Source organism: Pocillopora damicornis, chromosome 4 (genome assembly GCF_964200805.1).
Source record: "Pocillopora damicornis chromosome 4, jaPocDami1.2, whole genome shotgun sequence".
NCBI lineage: Eukaryota > Metazoa > Cnidaria > Anthozoa > Scleractinia > Pocilloporidae > Pocillopora > Pocillopora damicornis.
In genome coordinates, this window is record NC_142673.1 from 20,963,824 (window position 1) to 20,990,824 (window position 27,001).

The 27,001-nt window shown below is 37.8% G+C and overlaps 3 protein-coding genes across 5 annotated transcripts in view; 2 read left to right on the plus strand and 1 right to left on the minus strand.

Annotated features, from left to right (window-relative positions):
• Positions 1–138: 138 nt before the first annotated feature.
• LOC113686880 (heparan sulfate 2-O-sulfotransferase 1) lies at positions 139–10,957 on the minus strand. Its single transcript, XM_027204559.2, has 6 exons — positions 7,663–10,957; positions 6,537–6,604; positions 4,770–5,189; positions 4,033–4,130; positions 2,690–2,847; positions 139–2,042 (listed from the first exon to the last, which is right to left on the minus strand). Exons 1-6 carry the CDS (start codon positions 7,805–7,807, stop codon positions 1,822–1,824), a joined length of 1,110 nt encoding a protein of 369 aa, XP_027060360.2. The 5' UTR covers positions 7,808–10,957; the 3' UTR covers positions 139–1,821.
• Positions 10,958–11,586: 629 nt separating this feature from the next.
• On the plus strand, positions 11,587–16,902 carry LOC113686870 (uncharacterized). The gene has a single exon (XM_027204547.2). The coding sequence runs from the start codon at positions 13,653–13,655 to the stop codon at positions 16,305–16,307; it is 2,655 nt and encodes an 884-aa protein (XP_027060348.2). The 5' UTR covers positions 11,587–13,652; the 3' UTR covers positions 16,308–16,902.
• Positions 16,903–18,110: 1,208 nt separating this feature from the next.
• Positions 18,111–27,001, plus strand: part of LOC113671215 (E3 ubiquitin-protein ligase rnf213-alpha) — a 52,674-nt gene continuing 43,783 nt past the window's right edge. For 2 of the 3 annotated variants that reach the window (XM_089202472.1, XM_089202473.1), the window contains exons 1-13: positions 18,294–18,638; positions 20,626–21,014; positions 21,312–21,403; positions 21,575–22,366; positions 22,445–22,662; positions 22,912–23,204; positions 23,368–23,630; positions 23,876–24,106; positions 24,378–24,591; positions 25,588–25,646; positions 25,819–26,143; positions 26,548–26,646; positions 26,808–26,924. In XM_089202472.1, the coding sequence (XP_089058598.1) occupies positions 18,494–18,638; positions 20,626–21,014; positions 21,312–21,403; positions 21,575–22,366; positions 22,445–22,662; positions 22,912–23,204; positions 23,368–23,630; positions 23,876–24,106; positions 24,378–24,591; positions 25,588–25,646; positions 25,819–26,143; positions 26,548–26,646; positions 26,808–26,924 (3,237 nt within the window). In that variant the 5' untranslated portion in view covers positions 18,294–18,493. Of the gene's footprint in view, positions 18,639–20,625; positions 21,015–21,311; positions 21,404–21,574; positions 22,367–22,444; positions 22,663–22,911; positions 23,205–23,367; positions 23,631–23,875; positions 24,107–24,377; positions 24,592–25,587; positions 25,647–25,818; positions 26,144–26,547; positions 26,647–26,807; positions 26,925–27,001 lie in introns of all 3 variants that reach the window. The other variant, XM_089202474.1, reaches the window with a different exon arrangement.

Below are 27,001 nucleotides of genomic sequence, written 5' to 3' on the forward strand. Positions count from 1 at the left end.
TTTTTATCTTTTTTTTTATTTCTTATTCATCCCTTCCTCTAGGATCAAAAGGACCTGCCCAATCGAGATTCCTTGAAAAGAAATGACAGAAATGATATCAAACATTCCCAGTCCTAGAATAGAAATACAAATCCATTATATATAGAAGTTGAAAATTTATTTTTTTTAACGTTTTCCTGTCTAGTTGTCGTTGTTACGTTTTTATTTCGATATATAACAGAATATGGAATATTAAACGGGTTTATTTGCTCAGCAACAAAAGATGTGGAAAAACTATGGTTGGCACTACGATGAGAAAAAAGTATAGTTACATTATATGTAACCACTCAAAACAAGTATATAAAAAAAATTGGTATAATCCTAAATATGTTTATCATTCACAGAAAATTACCTGCTTGCAAGGATTCGTTTACAGACGCTATTCAAGACGAAATAAATCAATCCACGTTCTTTAATTACCCGTAAAGTATTCCCATGTGTGTTAACTTTTGCGTTTCAAATGAGCTATACAGAGCATTTTTCAGTTGATTGTCCATCAACCATTGCCAAATTAATCACAACCACCCATCACAACAAAGAAAAATCATGACCTGGAAAAAAAAACAAAAAAAAAAAAAAAACAGGCAAACTACCAGACACTCTGGAAACACTGTGACCAAACCATGATTGGTGTTAAATCTGCGTCTGATTGGCTTAGTTGATGGCGCGAGCATTCTACACCAATCACAGATTCGAATACAGCAAAAACAAGGCAGTGGCTGATTTCTCTTCATATTCAATCAAAGACTGCTCCAACCCACACATATAGGTGCAATCATCGAGACTTGAAGTAATCGACAGTGCATTAGTTTTGTCTCACCACAATCTCCGATTGGTTGAGAAAAAAACTCACACCTGCTTCTAAACCAATGAGAGGAGACTTAGTCTGGGTTCCATCTCTTTTCGCATACGTTTACTCTAAGCAGTGATTGGCTCGTTCTGTCGTGTACCTTTGCACTGATTGACCGATGTGATAACTATTGGATTGGATTTGCGACACTCGCCCTATTGAGGGAGTATGGGGAGTGTGTTGGCAAAGACGATTTTGAAAAGTTTAAGTTTCTAACTTATTCCGAATTAACAGGCAGTCAGACAACTGAACTTCACATACAGTACCTTTTCTATATTTTGCTCAATGTCTTTTTCCACAAGATCCCCATGTAGTAGTTTAGTGACAATTTTCTCCTTCACGGGTAGTCTCCATTTCAAGAGGATTTTCCGAACAACGCAAAGGCAGCAGAATTGTGTAAGTGCTATGTTTCATTTCAATTCTTAATTTTTCCCTCGCAACTGCACGATTACGGAAGGAAATTTTTCAATGCAACATTTTAAGGAGTGAGTCCACACTCGACATCAATTTTTAGATCACTGAGCAACTGCGCACCTACCCCTCCCGTAACCAAACACTAACCCTCCCCTTTGACTGCTGTGGGGTTAGGGGAGGGGTAAGCGCGCAGTTGTCTAATACTAACATTGATCTCAATTTTTCTCTTTTTCTCTCTGGTCTTGAATGCTGCTCCATAAACATTCCACACCGAGAAAGTCACCTAAATTTGACGACTTGATGTTAATATTGAGCGAGTTTCAGAGACAATGTGACGCTGTTGGCCGTGTCATTTCGTGCTTATCTCAACTCCTCGTGTTAACTCGGTAGTGTTAAAATGGGCGGCTTCAGTTGATACTTCACTCTTACGGACATCAATACCAACTCCTCGCTCATTTAAGGGGAAAATTATCCTGAGTATATATTAAAAATCTGAGTAATTCAAATACTTTACTGGCTTATTTTGGCCTTATCTTCTCGTAAAAGAATTGTTTTTTTACAGGTTCTAAGATACCGTCCTTCATTATCAGCGCCCTCTTCTTGGCATCTTGAAAAACCTTATTAGCGAATTCGTAAAAATCATTTTCCATTTTCCATATTTTTGATTGTTCAAAGTATTCAATTGTTGAACTTTCCAATGGTTTCTTCGATGCTGTCTTCCTTAGATGAGATTTACCACCTGAAACAGAAACAAGTACAAAAAAAGTAAATGAAAATTCAATACAGAAAAATCAAGAATAGAGAAGTGAACTGTATAAACTCTTCTATGTACGTGTTGCTTCGACACAAAAACAAAACATTTCTTGGTTTAATTTTAGTCTAAAAACAAAAAACCATTCTGACTTTTACTAATTTGCTCGACAAGCTTCTTTTTTTCTTTATTTTAATTGTAATAGATGATTTTGAAGTTTGGTTTGAAGGTTATTCCATATACATACACACTATTTATTTTAAACAAGTTTCATAGCAAAATGGCATTACTTTGCGAAGGAACAAAAAAAATCCAACAGAAAGGATTCTCCACATATTAATATATAGATTTAGCCAAGCCTAAAAGCGGAGCTCGCATTTTTTTTCCCGCACGTCGCACGCCCCGGCCAGGACTAGAACCCGAGTCGTCCGACTCGGAGCCCAGTGCTCTGACCACTGGACTACTGGACAAAGTCGTGGTGTTGGCGCGCCCGCGGTACAGTTGACCACGCATGTTAAAAGTAGCACCTTGTACGGTTTTTTCGGCTTGATAGGTTACTACTATTTTGTATGATTATGGGGTTACGCGAGCTCCGCTATTAATAAGTATGTGTATTTAATGATAATTCTTCTCACCTTCATTAAACAATTTTGTTGCCCCTTTAAATATTCTTGGCAGTACTACTTCCAAAACTGCGACAAAATTCCCCATTTCCTCAGTGATTCCCACTAGTAAGTATTTTTCAACTAAGTTTCTTTTAGCTTGCTCCAAAGCCCATTTATTTCCTGGTGACCTGAAATTCATTACAATTTATGGTTAAAGTAGTTGCTAAGTAATTAAACCTTTTATCGATAAGAGTGACCTGTGGCTGAATTCTTCTTAACTTAACACCACTGAATAAACGAAATGATTGCCAACTTAAGAAGCTTTGATTTATGAACAAATTCTCCTCGTCAATACCAGAAGAAATGTATAGAAAAAAAGTATGGAGAATGTAGATACTGATGTTAGGGTATAAATGGTTATGGTGCTGGAATATGAATGCAAAAAAAAAAGGTCTCTGGTATGAAGCTTGGCCAATATCACTGTGCTGTGCTGGAAACCTGAAAAATCATGGGGGTATCCTGAGGACTTCTGGGGGTGGGGGGGGGGGGGAAGTTAGTCAGACATATAACACTCCTGATATTGCATTTTAGTAAGTGGGTTGAGGTTACTCCAAAGCTTCACAGGTCAACTTTGGCCACAAATTTGTTGTTTTTAAATATATTTAAGTCAATCACTTCAACATACATTTTCCAAAAATTATGTGAAAAATCTCCATATGCACATGAGTGCACATTAAGAGTTGTAGAATGATGTTTGATCATTTTTCTGCTTTAAGATGAGTAAAAATCAAAATAACTTGTAATTTTATTAAAGTCTGCATTTAATAAACTTTTAGGAGACAAAGAGATATTTTGTTTGTGGTGGTTTCCTTGAAAACAGCATGTACAAATTTTTTTCCTGAAGGAGCTCCTGAAGGTTTGGAGGTGAGGGGCAGGGGGGAGGGGGGACAAAGGGGGTACATGCAGTGGTGCAAGTGATACTATCAGTCACTGCATTCTATTCTGTATTCTATTCTAGTGGTGTGAGCCACTCTCACACCATAACTACTTCAACTCACATCCTCGGCATTTTCATTCAGAAATGTGGTGGCAAGAAAAAAGTGTAAAGAAACAAGAGAATATTCACCACATCTAAAGAACAAATGCTTCAGGCTGTCAAATTTTGGCACAGAATTCTGAGTGGCTAATTAAAAATTTTCTTATCTCCAGTGCCAGGTCAAAATTCTGCAGGCTTCACTCACTTACAGTTTACATGTGTCATTGATTAGAACAGTATAAACTGCCAAATTTTATGTTTTACATTAACTTATGTTGACTAATAAAACATGGCTATTGATAACAAAAAAAGAGGGACAAACAGGAGTGCAACTCACCAGCACTGCGGTGCATGACCACAAAAGTATGGAATTTGCAGCCACAGCCTCTCAGGCCTGCAATCTGGATTTCCATTCTGAACACATTCATCAAATGTCTAGTCAGAAAATGTAATATATCAGCTAGTTTACTTCAAAGTGCTATGTTACTCACACATTTCACCATTTTCCCACAAAATGACCTTTAGAATTAGGTGAGCTGGAAAGAAATCAACATTTTCCTAAGACAGGAAGACACGAATTATTGATATTGTGACAACCTTTCCACCCTTTTCTTGGAGATGTGATTAACATGTAACTTCTCTCTACAATTTTTGATATTCATTCATTGTCCAATGTGTGGATATTGTTGTCAAACTTATCAGTTAAAAGTTGTTATTTTGACCTACATGTAACAACAAATTCTCATAATAACTATGTGTAATATACAAGGAAATGTGTAACAGCTAAAAATGAGAATTGACAATCAGATCTTGGGAGTTAAAGGGTTAAATGGATCCCTAAAATTAATCATTTTTGTCATAAGTATGTTTCAATATAGAACAATTGCATGTCACATACAGCCATTTGGAATTGTTTCCAACTTCAATACTCAATACATTAACTCAAATTGATAACAAAATTCAAGTAACCGTCATCCATAATCAGAATCCATGGAGGTTGGTTCAAAAATTCACAAAATGTACACAAATTTCAAACAACTCTCCACCACATTTTCTTAAACACAACATCCATACCTCTTTATCTCCTTGTCTTGTTCTTCGAAGGTATGGCCTAAAATCATCTCCAAACCTCAAGAAATAGTAGTAGGAAACTAGTCTGTCCAAAGGCTTCCTTATCATGTTTATAAATAGGGGACTTTGGTAAACACCGAGTCTTTGAAAGTCCATGTAGGCAAGATGACCATGATAGACAGCTGGCATCACCTGTTTCCATGTTGTAATGTTGCGAGCAAAACGTATCTGATCAGAAAGTGACATCACGTGAGAGTTTCGACTAACATTGAGGTGCAGAGCATGGAATCTGTTTGGACGGCATAAAGCATAAAGCACACCCATGAAAGATGTGCTGCCTGTCTTTGGGACTCTGTTGTAGAAAATTATGATGTGATCATCTTCAGTTTGTAATCTGGCTTTCCCTCTAGTGGATGAGTCAGACTGTTGAAAGAGATAGAGTGAATGAAACATCTTAGAAAATTAAGTTTTATAAACAAAAAAGTTACAAATCTGAAGAGTTAAATTTTATCAACTCTGGTTAACATCACCAAAAGAACACAAGGGTATAATATTAACAAGAATTAATACAATAACATCTACCTCATTAAAACCACTTTGCATTCTAAATTGAGGTTAGAAGTATCACTTCTACCTAATTCCTTGACTAAAAATGTAAATTAAGCTATCTACATTCATGTAAGGACTGACACATCATTGCATGAGCAGTTGTACACCTGACCCCTCCAGGCAATGCACCCCAAATGGGGTCACAGCTGAGCACAGTGGGAAGTTACCATCCAATTATCAGAAGAGTCTCAAGATCAATAAGTCTGGTTTCTGCTTGCGCTAAGTCAATTTGTGTGAGACTTTCGATAATAAGGCAATTTTTCCATATGTATGTATTGATAGTGTCATCCTTCAGACAAGAATGCAACTAACTGGTCTCTAGTCTACAAATGTGGTTACTGTAAACTGCCTCCTCCCTCCTCACACGCACTTAAAAGCCCTACCTGGTAATGGGTCACATTATTGCAAAAAATTTTCCTGTTATAAGCCCACTTGGATGAGTGAGGTTAATGAAGTGGGTGGGCAAAACAATTTGCATAGCAATTTGCAAAGGATACCAAAAAAGTTCCCAGAAAACCTAATAAAATGCTGTCCAATTTCAATACATTATTGAGCAGAAAGGTCATGATAAGTGAGAAAAATTAACCAGGAGAGAATCTGTGATCAAACATCAAATTCTTAGATCTAAAATTGTAAGATATGTAGAGCAAACAGTATGGAGGATTTATATTTCAATCTATGGAATGATAGGGTTAAAGTTCCAATACACATGCTCTGGCCACTGAGCGAGTACGTCTCTCTACAGTAATAAACTTGCAGCAGAGCAGTCTAATTCTTAAAAGATTCTTCCAAATTCAATAGTGTGTTCATTTGGTGTTTGAGTTTGGAGAATTCTTCGCCTAGTTCACAAAATTCTCTCATTAAATTCTGATGGATTGAGCTGTTTTTATTGACCCTTTAGCTCCCATGGGTAATAAGACAAAATTTCTCCTTACCCTATCAGGATTACTAGTTGATCCAATACCAAATTCTCAGAATGAACAATATAAAAGTTATTTAGCAGATAGTAAGGAGAAATACAAATGAGATCTTGGGAGTAAAAGGGTTATGATGTAGAGAATGCTCTCCTTTCCACCTAACATTTTCCTAATGTTACTGCAAATCAGTTAGCCATGATATTGGCCTGAGAAAAAACTAATGAAAAAATAAATATTGCAGCACCTCATAGTTGTTTTCAAATTGACCCCTGTCTCTCAAAATATTGCTAGATGGCAAATTCCCTGCATACTCTAAAATAAGAACAAAATTAAGCATTAAAAGAAAGGAACATGTGAAGAACAGGAGAATTGACCACCAGGTTACTGTATGTTACCAAAGAAATTGATGTCCTCAGAGAAAATTGGATAACAGTGGTATATGGATGGAATGTAACAGGTCATCTCCCTTGTCTTTTATACTTCCTCTTCATCAATCATGATTTGATAATGTTATTTACACAAAAAGTTTCATTCTAACATAAAACAGAGCACATGGAGTGGATAACACTCTAGTTGTCTTTTTTTTCCATTAGGCTTTGATATTCTAAACCCTTTTTGTTAGTTTGGAGAGTAGTAAAGCCAGTTGAAATTAGTTAGTAGTAAAGCTGGTTAAATTGGGAGAAATAAGGCTCTTGAAAGTGGAAAGAGGATTATTTTAAACCTGTCAGAAACCCAATGTTTATCATACAATCAATATTAAACGTGATAGCTAACATCATCCTTTGTTGCTTTCAAGTTCACAGTATCTAGAAGTTACGGGTACAACGTATTTTAGGTGTAGTACTTTTAATCTTGTATACAAAACATAAAAACTGTTTAGATGGTTATTGTAAACGGACTGACATCTTAAACTTTATCTTTCAATTAATCCCGAATACCTAGCTTACGAGCCAAGGATTAAGAACGGCTGCTTAAACCAATTATTTTTTAATAAATCAAGTCGGAGCCAGCATCGAGAACGAATCTGTGCGTATTTACTCGACGGACGACGTTTCTTAGCGTGATATGGGCAGTTTGGAGATTAACTCAATTACAAAAATACGAATTCTCCATTTCATCTCGATGTGGAGAAAATCAATCGCAAAATACAGTTAAAAGGAAAGTATTTAAGATTTTGAAAGAACATTCCAGCAAAATGGAAACTCGAAATGTCAAACTGAACATCACAAGAGCACATGTGTTTTTAGTCATAAACGATTCCCAAAGTTGCAGGGTGTCATGAAATGACTATCACTTAAGATCTTCTTAAAGAGCCATCTATGAAGAAAACAAGAGGAGACATTAATGTGTCCGATTAAGGTTTCTCCTACCGTTGTGAGCATCATGTGTTGTAACATTCGTCATTTGAAGAATTTGCATCTCTAGAATAACAAACGCAACAATAAAAGCCACGATCATCCATTTGTTGACGATCATTCTCCCAAGGAAAAACCAGGGAATTCTCAGGAAAACCATACACGCTTAACAACTACTGGAAATTTTGGCCACAATAACTTGCCATGAAGCAACAATTAACATCAACAGCATGCGAAGGTAATGACTAACTGCAAGCTAACGGAACATCAGCTAGAGGTTCGTTGGTTGGGAGGAATCTGGGGCGAGCTGTATTAATACTGATATCCAGTTCTCTCTCTTGTGTTCAGCCCACTGCACTATCGCGCGAAACTTGAAACCAATCTGCGCCAATTCCTCAATTTTCCTCACTTTGGGAAAGGAACTTGCTACAAATCAATCTAAAAACGATTCATGTAGACAAACTGAGTGATCATCTATACCTAAAAGATCAAAGGAAGGCATAAAGGTAAGATTTTAGGGAGCATTTGAGAAAAATTGCCAAACAGCATCGAAGGAACGCCTGGCACATATCTATTTGCATTTTTAAACAAAGTTGAATTTCGTGCGCCAACCTCCAGATCGTTTTTGCTCTGTTGACCTGCAGAGGTATTTTTTAATTGAAACGCAGAGACTTTGAAAGGACTTACAGAGATAAAGCCGAGTGAAATTAATGGTACTTCTTCCTCTAAGACACCTTTTTCTTCTGGTTTCACTACCCACCTGAAGGAATTTTTTCTATTTTATTTTTATTTATTCATATTCCCATTGATCTATTATTTATTTATTTACATTAACCAAATATAGAAGCCTTGACTGTGCACGTGGAAAGCGGCTAGAGCACGAAAGAAGTATAGGGAGAGACACGAGACGGTTTTTTTGAGGAGGGGGGGGGGGTGTCACTTTATGGTGTCTCTTAACCACTCCTTAAAGTAAGACTGACAAGATGCTAGATATCTTTGCAGGTTCTTGGGGCAGGTGGAAAGTGCTTACCCGGTTAATATGATCAGTCAATACCACGCAAAAAAGTACTTTATTTCACCATGAAGATAACGCGGAGTTTATATTTTTTAAGAGGATTTCAAAAAAGGGCATAGTCACTAGTTAAGATGTAAAGGGATAGAATTTATGATCAATGGTTATTGAAGGTCATTGACGCTATAAAACTTTGCACGACCGCCTTACAAATCAGAGGGTCTGTGCTTCGAATCCTGTTAGTGTCTTAATCCGTTCTTGTTTGACTTCTGATCTGATCCAGAATGTTTTCATCGAGCGAGTCTCCTTTCATTTGCATTATGACGCAATTTGTCATTTGTTTTCGAAATTTGTGTTGTGTTTGAATTCAACTAAGAATAAACTAATGTTACACTAAGGTTGCATTGAAGTGGTTTTAGCTGATAACGTAAAAGCTTGAATCAAGACGGCGTCTTCATATCTTTGTGTTGCACCCATGTTGTTCAGTAGTGATGGCAGTTACGTCCGCATATTGTCGTGATATTTCTCAATGATACAGGCTCTACTTAAGAGCTATCAGCGCAGTTTATATCCTCAAATGCTTTCAAACCTTGCATCACCGCCCAAACTAACTGTGAAAGGAATAAAACCTTGATCCTGAATCGTCCATTATGTATGGCAAATTCGGTCCTTAACAGGTTTTAAGAAAACACGCACACAGAGAATCATTAATTGTAGATAGAAAAATTCAAGTTTGAACTTTTCAATCCTTGAAAACCAACATGAAAAACAAAAGTAAAAAACCAAAAAGGTGAAATCTATTAACAACGCGTCATCAAAGAATTTAGCAGTGACTCATGCATAACTGTGTAGGTCTGAATTTTTTTTTATTAGATTGACATTTGCCAGTTGTGAAACCTTAAGAATGGATCTACTCTGGATATGAATCTCATCACGTTCAATTGAAGAACAAATATCCTATGTGGGACGAAAATGTAAATTCAAATTAAGACCAGATTACGACTCAAAGTCCAATTCGCCTCTGCTGGTCTTGACGGCTCATCTTACAGCACGTACGTGTAGTTTTACCGATGAACTTTAGTACATTTTTCACGAATAACCTTTTTCCTCTCGACAACAGGCATGGCAAGGAAATTATTTCACAAAAATTGAACCAAGGCCCTAATGCTCAAAGGGTGAAAAACGCCATCCGACGGGTCAATCGCTATCCAGTGGATAAGATTTATCAAAACGTACTCTATTATTCACCGAATAGAGATTTAACCTATAGAGTCGCGTTATCCATCCTCGGAACAAGCCAGGCCAGTTTGTTTTACTTCTTAATAAATTGTAATCATAGGAAGCAATTTAACAGATGACAGGAGCAATGTAACTCACACGAGTCAATACTACTTTTCATCTTTTGTGATAACACAGCGCCGATTGAATCGTTAATAACCATGCTATAGATTGAGCAATAAGTATATTTATTGTTTCTTTGTGTTATACCGCTTTAATATCCTTGCACTTTTTAAAGACTGTGATCACCTGCTTCCGTTTTTCAATTTGTTTTTCAGACACTAACGTGAAAAACCTTGTCCTGTATCGAAAAATTGCCCGTTTTCTAGCGAAAAAGTTAGGGAGCGGTACTCATTCAGTTATCATGGAGTTTTATCACAGATCTCTCTTGTAGCTCCCTCGTCTTTTCATTACATAGTTCATTATATAAATTTAGGCAATTTGCGGAGAACTTTTAATGCATTTATTCCATACCAAAATTCAATAACTGAACTCCGTCCTTTATAAAACTATGAAATTTATTTATCAATTGTGCCCGCGGTAGGGAGTAAAATTTCCAGGGGTGATTTTAGTATTTACCCTAGAAAGCTAGTCGCAATAATATAGTACGGAAATTGGATAGCTAGCTTTTCAGTATTATTTTATTAATAATATTTGACATCATCTGATGAGATTTTCAATTTCCAAGGAAAAGCCGCCTTAAATGTATATTATAATAAATTTACATCTGACAGCCGGTACGGGAAAAATTGTAATGGCTGCTGTTTAGCTTACTAAAGAGGAAAACGTTTCTTGACAAGAAAAAAAGAATTTTTCTCAAAAATGCAATTTTTCCAGAATAATGCAAAGCTATTTTTGTTGAAATTCATTATTTGGGGCTATATTAATTATAAAATGTTTCCAAAGTTTTAACATTTTAAACTTACAGCTTCTTGACCGATAATGAGCATGCAATGCAGCTTGGCATTCATTACGTAACAAGAGGGCTTGACTTAAAAAAAAAACAAAAAACCAAAAAAAAAAACACAACATGAGGAAAATTTTAATAAATACTTATTGCTTTGAACTGGGGAAGTTATTACCAACGATGAAAACTTAAATTTCAAGTTTTCAGAATTGTTGTGATTATTTACTAAGAAACTATACGGAAACACAACGCCCAATGTCAGTTATGACTTCTCTATGACGAAGTTTTATTCCCATGTTTTAGGTCGGTTCTCTCTTTTGCCTTTTTCAACTTGTGACTGCTGATAACTTTCACAATAAATTGAACATCGATCAGACTTTTTTTACTCTTGAAACAGCGTCGATATCCTCTGCATAAAACGTCTCAGCATAATATCCTGGTAGAACTAAGAAGATTGGCTTCAGAATATCTTTCTAGTTTAGAAATAATCATTAATCTTCTTTGAAATGTTAAATTGTTTAGCCCAGTCTGAAAGAGATGTTTCAAATCTGACACAAGGTTTCCATTTAACGATTTTGGGAGACAAAAATGTGTTTGTGCTGACGGTGACACCTTTAAAGTATGGCGAAAATACATACAGAAACAAAAACAACAACAATTCAAAACTTCTAGTAACACCTCTTATTACTGATATGGATCTCATTTCGTAAGGATCTCTAGATATGGGTGCAGCCCATTTTTTTTTTTTCAGCACAGCTTGGCCTACTAAAAGACAAAGCAATCCTTCGTACGAGGCGCCAAAGGGTTTTTAAAATAGAGAAATCGCATTTGTCATGAATATCAACGTGATTATCGAGCAAGATCATCCATGACTTAATTGACTTGGGCTGATATCCTATCAATGCTGATACCACTTTTTTTCTTATTTTGAAACGTGACAAGTATTTCATTCATTTTTGCTCTCGAGAATAAACTATTTCTCAGCAGTAAGATGATGCCGAGTGAATCTTATTTTACAATGGTGAACGGTCAATTCTAGGTACAGAAGTTCACAGGTCTTAACCTTTTCCACTTGGGGAGGAGAATCCTTGAACAGGGGAGACCTCTTATCCATGGTTTCTTATGACATCTTTCAGTATTCCTCAACGAAGGATTTTCTAAGTCAGTAAAAACTGGTTCTTTTATTCATTGTCTGTATCTTTTATTTGTTCAATTTTTTATATTTTTTATTTCTCAACGTGTTCTTTTCGATCTTTTGTTATCTATATTAGTTGTTCTTGCCGACCTCAAGAATTAACCGATTCACTTTATTGAAAATGGATCAGAGGACAGTACACATGTAGAAATTTCTCCTTTTTCCCACCTTCTCGAGAACAACTCATGATCAGAGGAGCGTTAAGATCTCTCTGCTGTTATCGTTGCGTTTGTGGCACCGATGGATTATCCTTATCCGCTGGTGATGAAAATCGGCTTATGTTCTGTGCCCCAGCAATCTGAAATTGAGTATCCTTTTCGCGCACGCTTCCTACCTTCAGTTTTGCCAGAGGCTGTTATGGATATTTGTAATTCAATAAATATTTTAGCTATCTTTAACATCTTCATTAGTCATTAAGACTACACATGTGAAATACAATTATGCTCGGAGGGCCTACGTGTGAAAAGCCTGCAGTACCTGAGTTTCAAGCAATTACGAAAGTTTGTATTTTTGTGCCCCGAGGTAATGTCTCTGTGTAAATATGGAAGGAAAAAATTAAATAATGAAAAGGGAAGGAAATTAATTTAAAATTATCGCAAAGGTACCATAACCACCGAAACTCTACATCATGGAGTTTTATATCTGCTTTTCGGTTTTCTCCCCTTTTAACGAAGAGTAGATTAGTACGAAATTTCGTGGAAGCTTATGCCTTCGAGATTTAATTAATTCTTCTTACGTTGTTGAGAAGTTTACTTATTAGCTATTTCGAGAAAAGTCAACAACATTGAACTTAATAACAGCTTGAAAGAGAGCGTGAGCACAACAGTAATGAATTTAAGGAGCGCCTTCTGCTGATCTCTTTGTATTACTAATCACCGTATGCAGAGCGGGAAAAGGAAAGTGAGTTGATCTTCACCTGTTTGTTTCCCACGTTAGAAAGCGCAAAGATAAATCCTTTTTTTGAGCTCATTCATTACCTGTAATGTGGCGGCTTTGTCGGTTTTCGTCCGCAAATTAAACAATAGTGGCCTTTCATCTATTGAAGCAACAGCGAAACCTTCAGAAGGTCACGTAGCATGTTTACTCAAGAATATTGCTTTTTGGATTTGACAACCCGCACAACTTAAGTCCTTGAGTACTTAATGAAAGTGATATTAGATCAAGAAGTGTATTTTTTGCGAAAGTTAATTCGACTCTGAAACAAAATAAAAGGGAAAACAAGCTGGTATGCTCACACAGTATGACTGTGCGTGTTTACAGTTTCCCTGACGAAAAATCTGTTTCCGTGCATCTGGCTGTTATCAACACGCCATTTGCTCTCGCGGAAAATAATATTTGGCTTGTGACATATTTACTGATCATACATGAAAAGCACGATTAAACGGGAAGAAACGAAGGTTAAAGAAGTCTTGCGTATAAAGACGACGCGCAATGGATTATCAGTCATTCGTTTGAGTAGATATTGATCAGACGTCAAAAGGAGGAAATGACTTATTGCATAGCAACAAGATAAGATCATCTAAGAGGTATAAGAAAAGCTGAGAGGAAAAAAAACATCAAAACAACGTACTGCGGAAGGTAATTCGAGGAAAAATTAAGCTGAAGCTGAAGTTATGAGGAAGACACATTTTGGTTCGAAATTTGGTATTGTTTTACTTTGGTTGCATCTAGCTTACCAGCAGGATGCTTACAACTCCAGCGAAGTCAGCCCAGCATCAGCGCAAGGAAAGGCAGCAGATCCCCCGTTGAACTGCGTTCAGAAGTTTTCTTGTCACAATAAATGCCGTAAAGAGTCAAATAAAACGAATGAGTTCTCTGAAGATGTTGAACACTGCCATTGTGATCCCGATTGCCTCAAGTATCAAGACTGCTGTGCAGACTTCGCACACTATTGTAATCCTGGCCCAGTGAAAAAAGTGGACCCAACTGGCCCTAGCTATTCCTGTGCGGACATATCCACTGATCAAGAAAAAGGTGTGTTCATGATTTCCACGTGTGCAAAAGACTGGAAAGACGAAAGTGATTCGTATATTAAATGTATGGAGGCCTCCAAGAATTCAAATCGATCTTTTACATCTGAAAACATCGAAGAGGACATTCCAGTGTATAATTTCTTCAGTAGGAATAACTATAGAAATGTTCACTGCGGTATTTGTAACAGACTACCAAGGCCTTTTATTTTCTGGCAGTTAAAATTTCGATGTAATATCCAAGCTCCATCCCATTACAGCACCAAACAGAAATTGGACTTTTATCTAAAATACTGCCGATATAAATCCATGGAACCAGAGGATTCCTTTGTCGTGCGTACTTGTTTGCCAATGGTCTCCACATGCCCAGTCGACAATAAACACAAGGAAGAGTGCATGAAGGGAAATTCTGGAATTGTCTTTTCCGAGAAAATAAACAAGAACTTCAAAAACATTGACTGTCTGCTTTGCAATGGCGAATCGTTAGACGGCGCTAAGTGTGGTCCATTGGATAAAGGGGAAATCTTCAATCCAAAATCATTTGAAATTGTCATGGACTTTTCACCGGAAGAAACTCTTAAACCTTCACTGAACTCGTTTTCCACATCTTGTTCTGAGACTAAAGTGTTTGATCCACACTTAGAAACCTGTGAAGACGGTTCTGTTCGGAATCCTTCTTTAGCTGTTCGCGATACGTATCGCATTAAACAATGGATGTATCCCGCGGATGACATCGAAAGACCCATATTACAGCCAGAGTTTGTCAGTGGCTTTTGCTCAACGTTTGCCTTGGAGCCTTCACAAATTTATGTGATATCAAATTCATCAGAAGAAGGAATTATTGTCGTGGAATTCAACCTGTATGCTGGCCAAGCGGTTAGGGGTAATAACGATAATGAAACCTTGGATGTGGCTGCTCTTCTTAATTTCAACGAATCATTCCCTATAATAATTGCAAACAAGACCTGGTTAGTGGTTAGGGTCACTCAAAGGCAGTTATCTTGCACAAACCGAGAAGAGTATTTCCATGACGAATACAGAATAAAGCCCACTGGTGAAGCCTTACTAAATAAAACTGGGGACAATCATCAAGAACTGATCCCGCCAAAGAAGTTCTTCATCAAACACAACGATAACAGTAACGATTCCTTGATTGTTTGCAGGTCTACATTTAGTGTCTTGTGCCCTTTCAAACTCCTCCTGGTAAGCGGTTCTCAGTTTAAAATCTTTGCAAACAAGAGCTTACTGCATACTACCACTGGTAAGGTCTACTTGACCGAAGAATACACCTTGATTGACGAAGTTAAAAAAGCATGGATATGCACTAATTACACTGAGACCCCGACGGTTACAAGGAAACCGACGATAACAAGCCGGGAAAATACGATTCTGTTATACTTTACAATCGCTGGATTTTCTATCTCAATGTTTGCTCTTTTCCTCACCCTGACGATACATAGCGTTTTCGTTGAGCTCCGAGGCCCTCTTCCAGGTAAAAATCTGATGAGTCTGTGCTTTGCCCTTCTGCTGGCCCAGTTTATGTGGCTGTTTGGATCTGGAGACACTGACAAGCCAACATTTTGTACCATTGTGGCGGTCGTTATGCATTACCTCATTTTGGTGTCCTTTGGGTGCACAGCCGTTATCGCCTTTGACACTCGCCGAACTTTCTCCGACCAGATTTCCAAGGCTCAATCAAGATCTCTCGGAAAAAGCCGGAACTTTCGTTTCCTGGCGTACACGTGCTTGGCATGGGGTGTTCCTTTGCTTTTTGTGGCTGGCTGCGCCCTGCTTGACCATTTTCAAGTGGTCTTCATCGGCTATGGTAACGAAGTCGCCTGCTGGATAGACAGCAGCAATGGAAAGATAGTTACTTTTGCCACACCCATAGCTTGCGTCCTCCTTTACAACTTTGGGGCCTTTACGCACACTGTATGGGCCATCAACAGTGCAAGAAAGCAGACACACCGAGTGAAATCATCTCGCCAGGATCAAATGGCAGTTTTTAAAATATATGTTCGCCTGGCCTCCCTGATGGGTTTCACATGGTTTTTCAGCTTCAGCGCTGAGTTCATCCACAAAGCACTCATCTACCCTTTTGTTATGCTCACAACCACTCAAGGAGTCTACATATTTGTTGCGTTCATCTGCAAGGCCCGAGTGCTCAAGCTTTTGAAGGAAAGGTTTCCTGGATCCAGGAAGGATGCAATGGCCTCCACTCAGCACACGGCAAGCACAGAATGTAGGAGTATACGTGCATATTCTCCCAAAAAATCTGAGAGAGACACTCGTTTTTAAAAGAACACAGAAACCTGTGATCTGGTGACCCATACAAAAAAGTTTTTTCCTCCTGTTACATTTGATCGTTTTAGTGTAAGAGTCATTACACACCACTAAGTGTTCTAGTCTTCTTTGGGAAACAGTAAAATGGTGCGCAGTTGTGAAATGAGGGAGACCAATTAGAGAATGTCTCTCCCAATCGTCTATTTAATGTGGTATTAGTGTCTTAAAGTCGAAATTTGTACAAAGTATCAAAATTGCAACAGTAAGATGTGCATTTTATGTAATCGATACAGTCCCACTTTGCCTGGCCGTTTGCCATATCTATATACTCATTTCCTAAGATGCTAACAAGGAGAATTTACATAACTATTACCAGCTTTTTTCAAATAGATGATAATTTCCTTAACTCCCGTGACCTTAATGTGTGATTCAAGGGTGACATTATAAGGAGAAGTTAGACGCTAAACACTTCAAAGTGCCAGTGGGAACTAAAAGGATATGTTCATAACCGTTCTCAGGCGCAGGAATCTGATGATGATTCTTTGAGAGTGTAATTTAAAATTTCTTACCAATAACAGAGAGTAAGAATTAAATACAAACTCAACTGTGATGACTTTTGACACTAAATTGAAAGTTGTTCAATGGCTACCTCGATAGCTGGAGAAAAAAATCTCCTCACAAAGCTCTACAGCTGGTAAGGTGAATAAATAGAAGACCATAATGCACGGCGATAACCAAGTCAAGCAATGATTGCGTAGCGCAGCAGATAGACCAAAATGGAATGGAATAAAGAATTGAGCTAATACCTGAGCGAAACAATATTTCAAGTTTTATAGTTCCGACGAATTGTGAGGAAAAACAAACAAACAAAAAAACATCGTGACGTGTATTACACGATCACACGGCACAATTCAGATTTCATGCACTGGGAACCGATATTCTCTGTATAGGAATCATAAGGTTTTGTAACAATGCAAAAATATAGCTGAGGTTTGGGAAAAACCAAACCTCCGGAACAAGCGGGACCAGTGGAATAATTAATATTTCTGCTGAAAAAAAAAACCGACGAAATCAAAAAAACACCCATATGCTACTCGAAATTTCGTTTTCGGGTATAAATAGGATTGCGTCATAAGCGAAATGTTTGTTTATCATCCTTGACGACATTATTTAGCAGGTTCTGGAGGTTCCATAGATTCCACGCTGTCTACCGATCCACTATTTAGTAACACCCCCGAGGTTCTTAACTTGCTTACGCCTTGAAAGTGAAATAGAAAGCGCAGAGGTTTACCGACAAGATGAAAGCGAAAACTAAATCCCCGAGAATGTAATGTCTCGAAAGGTTCCTGCATTGGAAGCAGTTTTGTTCAGGTCACGGGGGGATTTAAATGGAAAACATTTTTAGTAGTTCCCATTCAATACCTCAAGATCCACTTGATTTCCTCCACAGTTAAAGTTAGTTTAGTTAAAGAAGCGACTATTGTCAGGTCGATAAAATCTAGCCAGAAGAAGAGAAATATAAATAGCTTGTTTTGTTGATCTATTCATTAGACCGATAAATTATGTATAGCTGTGTTTTGTAGTGAGATTGTGCTTTGCAATATTATCAAATATTCGTCATTTCCTTTAATTGGCTTTCATTTTAAATTCGAAAATAAGAATCGATATTGACATTGTATTAGATATGTTGCGTTACGAAAGCATGATTGGTTGATTTTTCGCTAAGGCCCTTGAAATAGCCACTTCCGCTTGATTTCCTAGAAACGCGGATGGCTCTAATTGACAATCCAGACATTTCGTGGAAATCCTATCGTCTTTATATATACAGACGTTTCTTTAAAAAACAAATTGAATCAACTTTGAAAAGTGCTCAAACGGTCTTTTCATCAAACAAATTTCAGATTTTAGGTCGATAACTCTCAAGGAGCTTTAAAATTTTCGAGTGTGCAGCGACGAGTGAAATCGACTTCCGCTTGCAGAGGGATTTCTGGGAATTATTAAATTCCCCGAGGCCGACGAGACTATTTGAAAGCATTTCGCGGAAGCGATTCAACATTTCGGGAAAACACTGCAGTTAATCACACAACGATTTATACTCCGCATCGACATCGAAAGAAGAAGTATTTTTTCGGAAGATTGAATTTGGCAGAGGAACATTTTCTCAAAGCAGACATGTAGTTTAAGATCAATATCGCGTTACGATGAAGTGCTCATCTTGTGGGAACCTCGAGCTACAAGAGCATCACCGCTTCTGCTGCAGTTGTGGCTTTAATCTCGCAGCTGAAGGGTCGTCAGGAACTTCAGCAGTGTTGAAAACCAGTTCTGAGCAGTTTACAGTAACTTCAGGTAAGTTTCACAGTTTTTCTTTGCGAAGCCCTCATTGCAATGCTCATAGCCCTACAATAGCGATGTATACTAACATCAAGAATTATTGTCATGAGACTTAACAATCAGTGACAAGCGACAAGGATATCTTTCTAATATTGGACGAGATAATATATATATAATATATTCGAGAAAGGTTAGCTTAAACAGGGACATTCAGAAGCACTCAAAGCTTCCCGAGTACAGACATTTTGTGAATGGTGTTAAAATTTGAAACTTGTGTATCGACTCCTTGCAATAATCAGGAGTCGGGAACGGAACTATCGAAACTAGGGACTTAAAATGCGATCACGCGATTGCATGTTCTGATTACATTAAGGAGGTACAGAGAAGAAACGAAAAAAAGCGGTGCTTTAGTTTTTAATAGTACTTCAGGATACAAAACGAAAATTTGTCGCGACGGCGACATTTGAACTCGTAGCGAAATAAGAGACATTATGTCTCTTTGTTTAGACGATTTTTAGGTTTATGGCGTCTCGACTAATCTTTTAAAGGGCACCTTTTTCGGCACGATTCAATAAGGTGTGCAGGTAATTTGACGAATTCGAGTATTGTACATATAATTTTTTCGTCGTTTGACGAAGCAAATAATGGGGCGGTGACCGACTTCCTCATAATTCTTGACAGGTTGCAAGTATATTTGCAGGTATTTCCTCATGATTCAAGGTCAAAACTGTTTCAGAGCTAGAATTTTTCAGATAGCTGACTTATCTTGACGAATTAAGCGAGATGTGATTTTCTTCCTAATTCTCCTCCTGGAAGATTGCATTTTCTTGTTTCATTTTGTGGGTGATTACAAAACAGAATTACGACGAAAGGACATGAATGTAAAGTGAAAATGATTTTCGATTAGTTTTGATTTTGTTATTTGTAATTTTCTTCTTCACATATTGAATGTTGCAAACTTGAAAAAAAAAATGTTACTTACTCGCAATTGCGGTGACCACATAAAAGGGAATTGGAATCCTCTTACTTTTGGCTTTCATCTAGTTTATATATCAGATATAGAGTTGCACATTAAGTGACGTCAGTTGAAGACGACGATCTGATTCTTTATTCCTTTGATCAGCTGGTTCAGTTGCGTTTCCAATGGCTTTCTATAGATATAGGTAGCGGTGAATGCCATTTAATAGAGAAAATGAAATAAATACCAAGTTTTCGTGAAACTTCTGGCCCAAAACTAGTTTGGATCCAGGTATCTTTTGCTTAAATAATCCTGAAAGTAGACCTCATGAAGAGGATATAAGGTGCACTGTTGAATTGTCTTTCGTACAAACATGACGCCATCGACATTGCTGATCCTAGCAGTATGCAGGATGCGTGTCATAAGAACTTTGTAATAGACCTCGCTCACCGTAGAGTCTACGTGACTCAGTGGTAGAGTGGAATCCGAAAATTTGAGGTTCGATTCCTGATGGGGGCTCAGCATTTTTTCTTAGTCCCTTGCTCGTGACAGGACAAAAAAACATCTTTCTACCGTTCGATATTTTGTATGAACAGTTTAATCGCTTAAATTCCAAATCTAAATGAATCTTAGCAAAACATAAACTAGATGTCCTTGTAACTGCTGTTAAATTATAGGATCCTCTCGTTACTGTGCGTTAGGTATTCCCTACATTATTGTTTAATGATCGTTATGTTGGAAATAATGGGTAAAATTCACGAAGCAATGCAAGGGCTGCTTAACGGTTGATACTAATAAAAATAAATTGATAGTTACACCCCGAGCAACAATGGAAACCTGGTACTCAGTACGTGGTGCTAAAGGTTATGAAAATTTGGTGCTTTTATCTCCTTGCATGAGAAGTTAACTTTCAACTATTTATCAAGAGGCAAATTTGATTTTTTGTCTATTTACAAAATTATCATTAGACAAAATACACGATATTTCAACCAGCGGCTGGGAAGTATCCGTTACATGATTATGATTTTAATTTTGCCTGAACAGATCATCTGGATAGAATCGAGGTTTCGGAAAACAGACCAGAGCCTTCTCAGGATCAGAGCTCCGATGTTACCAATCAACCTCCTTCAATCACAGAGTCTGTCGATGAGGCCAAAAGCAAGAAAGATGAATTGGAAAGAGACGATTCTTCAAATAGAGAAGAGGGAAACCAGAATAATATTAACAGTCCACTTAATATGAGTGAGGTTCAAGCCTTACAAAAAGAAGGAAAAATCCCTCTCAATGACTCAAACATCGAAACCCGTGAAAACGGAGGCCATTCTTCTGGTAAACCAAATTCCCCCAACACAGAAACAACTGTTGAGCGGGAACCTGCCAAAGCAGTGCCGGAACCAGAAACAATTAACACGGTTAGAGCCACACCTAACACGGTATTAATCACGTCGTAGAACTATTTTTGGTATAAAAACTTAATGCACGTAAACATCAACTTTGTAGCTGTATTCGATATGACTCTCTTAGTAGGTGCGCTATGATTGGCCCATTTAGTGGGTTGTCTTTCACTATTTGGCCCGCTAAACTCCAAAGTTTGTTTGAATTGAAATCTTCCTCTTTTTTTTTAACCCAGAGACACCATTAATATCTTATTAACCTCGATTTCTCAGCGTGTCCTGTAACTGCTTACAGTTAGCGAGTGTATCATTTCTCATTCATCTGTGAATGTATAGGTACCATCAGGAACTCAGACCGAAGAGGTACCATTTCTTTCAGCGGGAGACAGAGAGCATATCACTGGTGATCAAAACGACACAAAAACGAGGTGAGTCGTGAATGAAACGTTGAAGACACAAAACTTACCACTTTATACTAGAATTTTGATATATAACATACCTTGGTAGCCTTAAACCAAACAATCAAATCACAAACCCTTGTCCATTCTAAGTATACATTACTGTAAGACTAACAACAGCTCTTTTTATCAAACCTGCAGCGAATGTCCTGAAGAAAATGTTTACTCAGGTCTGATTGGAGGCTCTAAGCATGACATCAGTCAACAGGCAATAACTCCACCCATCACTGCTGAAGAAGATATAACCACTTGCCCGGGGAAACTGGATGAGAGCGCTGCAAATCCGAGCATTGACGCAGAGGAAGAAGCCAAGAAGAAAACTCACATTGCAAATGATACTAGGGAGCATCAAGAAGATGTCCAACAGGTACCACGTGAGGATAGCATTGTTGTGGAACAAAGAGGCAACACAACGGTCATTCTACGGATTACTGAGGGTGCTAGCAATGATTCAACATTCGACAGCAATAAAAACAAGAAAACTGGTCAAGATGCTGAGGGTAAAATTGCTGAGAACTCAAATCTCAAAAATAATGAAAAGAAACCATCCACAAATACTGATGGAAATAGCAAGGATTCAGATAATGGCCAACATTACGTCTTAAGGTCTGAATCTGGTGCCGCATCAGTTGACAACATAAAAGGAGAAGCCGCTGCGCCAGAAACTCTTCAATCCAGTGAAAACGATAGAGCTGGTCAGAGCACTTACCATACAGCCAGTAGCCAACCATTAACCAGTAACCAACCTCAGAGTACTCACAGTGACAGGAGGGTGACAAATCCAGACACCGAATTTCTGACGGTTATTTTCCACGCGCTATTAACACCAACGTTCCAATTCAACCCTAAACAAGGGGACAGAATTTTCATCTGCGGGAGTTTTCCTTTTTCGTGGAAAGACCCTCAGTATCAGGTTGAAGTTCACATTGTCAGGTAAGTCTCGACACTGAAGCTGAAATATAAAAAACGTGTTTTCAATGTCTTTATTTGACTGACTTTCCTCAATTGTAGGGATTTATCCGATGGCTACTTTGTTTTGGAGGGAAGAGCCAATATCACATTGCGACAGGCGTCACAGATGATCCCCTACAAATACACTGTATTCCGCCCTCAAGGAAAGAACGTGCCACCAAAGCCATTATGGGAATGTCTCTTAGGGTTTGCGCCTTACGGGAAGGATCATGTTAACCGCACCTTACTTATTCGCGAAGATTCTATAAAAAGCAACGGTGAGATGATACTAAATACTAACAAATTTTGTCATTCCTTTATTCCCTTCTTCCGCTAATTTCATCATTAATTCATTCGTTTATTTATTCATATGTGCTCTTTAATCCAATTATTCATTCATTTCTTAATTCAGCCTTAGTCATTCACTTTTAATCATGCATTGATTCCGATTCACCTAGTAGTGAATGGTTTAATGTAAGGCTTGTAAGTTGGAATTCTATTAGTCATTTATGGTTATTATTGTATAGCTGTTTGGCACCAGTATGATGATGCAGTATTCAGTGAGCCTCGAATATGGGATGCCATCACCAACCATCTACCCTTTGGGAGAAAGGTTTCTCTCGATCCAGCGGAGGGTCGAAGAAAGGCTATGCTGGTCATGTTACCAGAATGGGACAGAATCGCATTGGGTGAAAGAGGAATTACTGCGTCAACTGCCTTGACTCAAATTAACAATGTGATGTATTGCATGAGAAAACAAGGAGGGGAGACTGGAAATCACTTTTTCTATCGTACCTTACACGGTTTTGATGAAAAGCAGGTTAGTATAAAGAATAATAGACCTGTACACCTATATGAACCAGCAGCGTTGATCCGACTCATCAGAGTCAATACTTACTATTTTGAATGCCAAGATGAAAGGTGACAATTACACTTCGGAGCTCATACTTTTTCATTTATTCTTCTAATGCTTTTTTGATAAGGTGCTGTTTGATTATCTGTTTCCGCGGTTGAAATACAATACTCACGTGCAGCAAACCCAAGCCAGAGATGATGAGGTTCAAGTCAAACGACTGGTTACATCCATCATGATCGCTTCCCTCGCTGTTGGACATGGCTTAATGTTCATAGAAGATAATGTGTTAAGGGACATTTTAGAAAATCTTGCATTGCATGGAAACACAAATTTGAAGAAATGCATTGAGTTCGAAGAACTTTTGCTGCATTTTCCTGACAAAGTGCAAAGGTTTGATATTTTTTTCCATAATTAACGCAGATAATGTTGGGTCTCATGATCCCTACTTGTGTGGTTCAGTGTTCTCTTGTTTAATATCGTTTAGATGTAACATGTAATGGTAAATAACTTTGCCGAAAGCTCCTGCAAAACAACTATGCATTTAATAAATCATTTTTGAGTAAGTGGGAGAAAATTCATTTATTCTCCGTGGCACGAGATTTATTTTTTAATTACGCCTTAATTCTACTTTTAAGGACACTGGTGGATAATTTGAAACGACTGTGTAAATACGTAATTGAGCAAAAGTACGGAATATTTCACTGGTTGTTCGCTGTCCCCTTGCTTCATTTCTTATCGAAAACAGTGGTGCCATTCTCGGGCGGTCAGCGACCAGCAGCACCAAGCTCACTGAATGACAACAATTGGTGGGGAGCAGATGACCTCTTCGACTTTTTTCGAGTACGACGGCAAGTGCTCAATGCAAGGTTGGACTTATTTTATACTAATGCTTTTTAAAGACAAGGTAACCGACACACAAGACATGTCTGAGTGTTGTGAAGGCTTACAATTTTTAGTTGAGAAAGAATTTACGGTTTCTTCCATGGCCATGGCTTTCACGTTTCTAAGTAACAATTAATCTTTTTATCCACGTATCGAGCGGAAACTGTATTATTGAAGTCATTTTCTATTCTGACTATCATTTCTAAAACGTGAATAAAATTAATAGTTTGTCTTGTTTCTTTTTATGTGTCACAGGGACAGGGCCAAAACTCCAGCAGTTCTTCAAAACCAACTTTCTCCCATGTTTGAGTTCGACCCATTATTCAAAAGGACATTTTTGTTAACACTCTCAATCTTTGACATGAGCAAGGTTTTAAAGAGGGGAAACTTCTCTTTGTTTGAAGTTTGTTGGACACTTTTTCGGGTCGTAAAGGAGAGAGATAGGCCTCTATTTCTCACGGAGGAGGAGGTAAATTTTCTTGTTGCCATATTCACTGACATGACATGTAAAACGAGTTTGTACATCTCTACATTGAGCAAAGTTAAAGCAACGTTAAAGAATCTAAGTTGAGTTAATTTTCAGGGACTGGTTTAGAAGAAGTATTGTCTTTTTGTTGTTGTAAAATCCCCCAAAGTTACGTCTGTTCAATTGCAAATCTTTATCTGAAGGATAACATCAGATACAGATTGCAATAGAACAGACGCAATTCTGGGAAGTTTTGAAAAAAACCAACAATAGTTCATTCATTCCACTGAGTTGGCTATGGCTTCCGTCACGTCCGCCCAACCCCCTGTTGCGTGCCGCCGCCTTGGCCACATTCCAGCTCTTTCAGCCCGCCTTGCCTCTTTCTTTCGACAGTCCTTCTCCAAGTGGTCCTTAGTCTCCCTCTCGCCCTTCGACCTTGGCGACCTTCCTCATTGCCAACATAAAACAAACAATCAAACTTTTTGCGTGATCAGCAATCACAAACGTTTACCCATTACTTAACAAGATTACACTTGCTGAAGTATACTTAGGAAAAACCTAATGTATTTTCAAGTTGCTACAACTTTCGATGAATGACCTATACAGTGGGAATATATATAATGTATGTTTAATCCATGAGTGTTATAGTTAGCCACGAAATGAATGTAGCTTGTTGTTGTTGTTGTTGTTATTTTTTTATTTTTCGTTCGGTGGAGAGGTTGTTTGTTTCTTTTTTTACTGTATTTACTGTTGATGAAATATTTACATTAAAATTAATAATGATTTTGTTATTGGTCAGTACTGTAAGTAACTTTAGAATGATGACTAACGCAAACTTAGTGTTGAAAGCAGTTTTCCCATCTTGATATTGTTTGAAAGTATGGTTGGTGAAGTTTATATTTCAAGTAAGTTACGGTAATAAAATAAAATTTGTCTAAAACAAACAAACAAACGAAAGACAATTAGTGTTTCCCTCATGATATTGTCTTATTTTCACAGTGGGATTCTCTTGAAGAATGCATCAAGGACATGAACGCAGTTCATGAGAAGTTTGAGAGGTAGAAATTCCTCTAATATGAGTAGGATGAGGTTGCGCAGACTAACTTAAATCAACCTCACAAGAAAACTTTAGCTGGCTCTTTAACTTTGATAGTTTTTGAACCCAGGTTCCCTTTTACGGTCAGCTCTATCATCTCGTAGTACAATTCTCCTTTGTCTTTTATTTACTAGGGCGGAACACTTCACTCAATGGAAGGAAATGACGTCACTAGCTCAAGCAGCCTCACAGCTTTTACAGCACCTGCTAACAGAGCACCAGTTAGTTATCCAGAAGAGAAGTCAAATACTCTGTGACCTTTTGAAACTCTTAGGCAATAGTCTTGTGTTGGCAAAACAAGACTCTTCTGCTGCACAGATTGACGGAAAGGAAGGCAATACGCATGAACATATTTTCAAACAATCGTTTGAAAGTTTACGCGAATCTTTGGAAACGCTACATCGGGCTTCGGGAAGATTGCAGCACGCATCGAAAAAGTACTGCCAAGAAGAATTCCAGGTACTAATTAGATGGGAAAAGCCTTTTTCTGCTGAATTTTCGAAGTCAGTAAAGTAAGATATCGTTGGGTCATACTTATGCATATAATTCGGTTTTAGTCCAATAGACACCGTTATGAGCGCACACTAATGGTGTTTTACGAAAAAAAAAAAAAGAAAAGGAAAATCAAAACTAGATCATCATACAATTTGCGCAATTAATTGAATAAGAAAGTATACTGATCTAAGATCAGCGAGACAGATGGTCAGTAGTTCCTGGTTATGCTTGGGAGATAAAGGCGAGAAAGACCGTAATTTATTTCAAATGCGACGCAGACACATTAAGTTTATAATCATTTCAGCTTACGTAAAATGTAAAAAGATTCGCTGAGATTTTCAGTAAAGGTTTATCTCTATCTCCTTTAGTTTTGGTCGAACCTTCTTTCGGTAAAGCTGGATGATGACGAAATGCAACAAAGCCTGGAAAGCTATGTGAAAGGTGTATTTGAAAGTCGAATTTGCGAGGTAGGTGTCAAATTTTTCTTGTATACTTTGCCACTGACCAAGCCTTTATTAGTTCGTATGTAGTTTTAGTACATTTAATAATTGACTGTAAATAGAAAAATGATTTCTTCAACCCCACTAGTCATTCTTGGTCATGTGCATTTCTTTGTTTGAATAAACAGATCGACTATCAGCGTGTTATGGAATTATATTGCACCCTTGATCTCGGCATTTATCATCAAGATGTTGGCGACTGCCTCATGTCCACTGCATTCAAAGCTATAGACCGTTCTCGACAGGTAGGTTATTGACCTACACCACCGTACTCTCTTCTCAACGTTTTAAGAATAACTGAAGAAAATAGCTTGCATTTATA

Bases quoted from the DNA above. Each gene is read 5' to 3' on its own strand.
- LOC113686870 (XM_027204547.2), top strand. From the start codon at position 13,653: ATGAGGAAGACACATTTTGGTTCGAAATTTGGTATTGTTTTACTTTGG.
- LOC113686880 (XM_027204559.2), bottom strand. From the start codon at position 7,807: ATGGTTTTCCTGAGAATTCCCTGGTTTTTCCTTGGGAGAATGATCGTC. The intron at 6,605-7,662 runs GTAGGAGAAACC...TTCTTATTTTAG, and splicing joins AACACATGATGCTCACAACG to AGTATGCAGGGAATTTGCCA. The intron at 2,043-2,689 runs GTGAGAAGAATT...TTTCTGTTTCAG, and splicing joins AACAAAATTGTTTAATGAAG to GTGGTAAATCTCATCTAAGG.